The sequence below is a fragment of the Cyprinodon variegatus genome, unplaced genomic scaffold (assembly GCF_000732505.1).
Source record: "Cyprinodon variegatus isolate N-32 unplaced genomic scaffold, C_variegatus-1.0 Scaffold1518, whole genome shotgun sequence".
Lineage (NCBI taxonomy): Eukaryota > Metazoa > Chordata > Actinopteri > Cyprinodontiformes > Cyprinodontidae > Cyprinodon > Cyprinodon variegatus.
In genome coordinates, this window is record NW_015151971.1 from 125,036 (window position 1) to 127,655 (window position 2,620).

Below are 2,620 nucleotides of genomic sequence, written 5' to 3' on the forward strand. Positions count from 1 at the left end.
ATAGAACCTGATGTAGAGCAGATAGAACCTGATGTAGAGCAGATAGAACCTGCTATAGAGCAGATAGAACCTGCTATAGAGCAGATAGAACCTGATATAGAGCAGATAGAACCTGATATAGAGCAGATAGAACCTGATATATAGCAGATAGAACCTGATATATAGCAGATAGAACCTGTAGTATTTGGAACAAACATTTTGATTGGATGAAAAAAAGCTGATTGGCTGATTGTGGTTTATTTACATACATTTAGGAATCTGCGAGAATTCGGACAGAGCCGAGCGCACAGCTGGTGTCGATCGCGAACAGAGAAGGAACCGAGCGCGACCGCAGTGTGTTGAGAAGAGTTTCAGAGTTGAGCTTGTGTTGTGTCACTGCGCGCTCGGATTGGTTCCTGCGAGCTCAAAACGAGGCACAAATATCTCTTCGTAGAGGGGCGGGGCCAGCCCAGGCTAGAAGCTGCATTCAGGGACCGTGGGAAGATGGATGCAGCTTACATGAAAACACAGCACTGAACACTGAAAAGTCCCTTTTGGAGATTTCCCAATAATTTTCCACAGTTCTTGTGGTTAAAACATAAAAATGAACATTTTATTATATTTGATTTAATAAAAAAACTTCAATTAAAAATCTAGTTTTTCTTTTAAACAACGTTTAATAATCTTCCTAAAAAAAATAAACAACGTTTATTTTTGAGGTATAATTCTGTTTAACAAACTTTAACCCCAAATTTAGTTCCGTATATTTGAGCCTCCATCATTTCTCCTCCTCATCATCATCATCATCCCAGCCGTCCCCTCAGACCTTCATCACCTGTCTGAGCAACATCTGCTGCAGCTGGAACCTGATTGGTTGGTTCAGACGGCTGCTCTTGGTCAAGTTCTTCACTGTGAGCTCTGGACTCACCATGGCTCCCTGCTGCCCCCTGCTGGGCAGGGACCACATTTTTACTCCCCCTTGATTCTTCAAGCAAAAGGTTTATGTTTAATTTTTGACATCATAGGAAGCAGCCAATCACTGAGGAGGAAAATCTCCTTTTCCCCCCAGGATCAGGACGCCCTGAAATAAAACCCAGATGATTCTGGTTCTGGTCCCTTCAAATATCCGACAACAGGAGGAACCAGCAGACGGGTCAGGGATCAGGTTCTGGTTCTGATCAAATCCAGCTTAGGTTCCAGAACCTCTTCCAGAGTCCAGTGAACCCATAATAGAGGACCACGGTGGTTCTGGAGGAGCTGCTGCTGTTCAGGAGGTGGTCTGAACTTATTTCAAGTTTCCCAAGAGAAGCATGGTGGAGGCAGCGGCATGCTGCGGGGAAGCTGCTGGATGGAGCTTAATCCAGAACCGTGCTGGAAGAGAACCTGTTAGAGGCTGCAGAAGACTAGAGCCGGCCTAGTCAAAGGCCAGATCCTCCATTTTCTAAAGGTTCTGTAGATGTTCACGCCCACCCAGTCTCTACAAGGTTCTGACCCGGGAAGGTCCGTCTGGTTTGGGTTCCTGGTGAGAATGAAGCCCCTAAAAGCTCCTCGGATCCAAATGTTAATCTGAGGGAACCTCCTGGCTTCAGTTCTGACCCGTCAGCGTGTGCTGGATGTCTTTGTGTAGAATCCGTGGCTGAGCGGTTCCGGCCCGGTTCTGGGCCCGCGACCCGCGGCCTTCAGCCTCTTCAGCTGCCTCTCCTGTCGGCGGCATTTCTGCTGCGCCGTCTTCAGTTTCTTCCTCAGCAGCTCCAGCTGCTCCTCCAGCTGCTCCATGCGCCTCTTCTGCTGCGCCGAGTCCTCCGCCGTGTAGTTGTGGTCACAGCACACCGCTGCCGAGTCACAGCGGGCATCTGCCGGGCCGCCGTTGGGCTCCTCTGCGGATGCCGGGTCAGAGGTCACGGGGAGGGCGTAGTGGACCTCTGAGGGGAACGGCTTCTCCAGAGAGTCTGTCTGAAGGACAGAGAACATGGAGATGGTCTTTAGACCCCACATCAACCTAGCATGGAGAACAGCAGCCATTTTGAAGAGGTCAAACAGCAGAAGGTCCCTGAGCTCCCTGCAGCAGGTTTTGTTATGGTGTTGAGGTCAGAGGTCATGTGATTAACTTATTACTGATTAGCACAGTGCGCTATTTCTGCAGCGTCGGGCGCCGTTTGAACGGTTCTGGTTCTGATGGATCGTCATTTCGGATTCTTTAATAAGAATCAGAAACATTTCCATTGTATCAATTTAACCTCCTGTTATTAATCGTCTCTAGAAAATAATTTATTACTTTTTCCATTTAGTGGAGGAATAATGCAAATAAAACAATCAAACCTCCATCAGAGCCTGCGCTGCTTTACGCTATGCAGAGCAGATGGGCTAACGGTTATTACGGAAAAAGCACTTGTTAGCATGCTGTGCATAGAAACAGCTGTTAGCTAGCTGGTTAGCAGCTGTTAGCTGGTTAGCAGCTGTTAGCTTGTTAGCATGCTTAGCATAGAAACAGCTGTTAGCTAGCTGTTTAGCAGCTGTTAGCTGGTTAGCAGCTGTTAGCTTGTTAGCATACTTAGCATAGAAACAGCTATTAGCTAGCTGGTTAGCTGGTTAGCAGCTGTTAGCTTGTTAGCATGCTTAGCATAGAAACAGCTGTTAGCTA

At 47.4% G+C, this 2,620-nt stretch overlaps 1 protein-coding gene across 2 annotated transcripts in view; it reads right to left on the minus strand.

Annotated features, from left to right (window-relative positions):
- Positions 1-229: 229 nt before the first annotated feature.
- Positions 230-2,620, minus strand: part of LOC107103738 (THAP domain-containing protein 1-like) — a 7,337-nt gene continuing 4,946 nt past the window's right edge. The window contains exon 3 of one of the 2 annotated variants that reach the window (XM_015403550.1): positions 230-1,932. In XM_015403550.1, coding sequence (XP_015259036.1) covers positions 1,579-1,932 — 354 coding nt within the window. In that variant the 3' untranslated portion in view covers positions 230-1,578. The remainder of the gene's footprint in view (positions 1,933-2,620) is intronic. The other variant, XM_015403549.1, reaches the window with a different exon arrangement.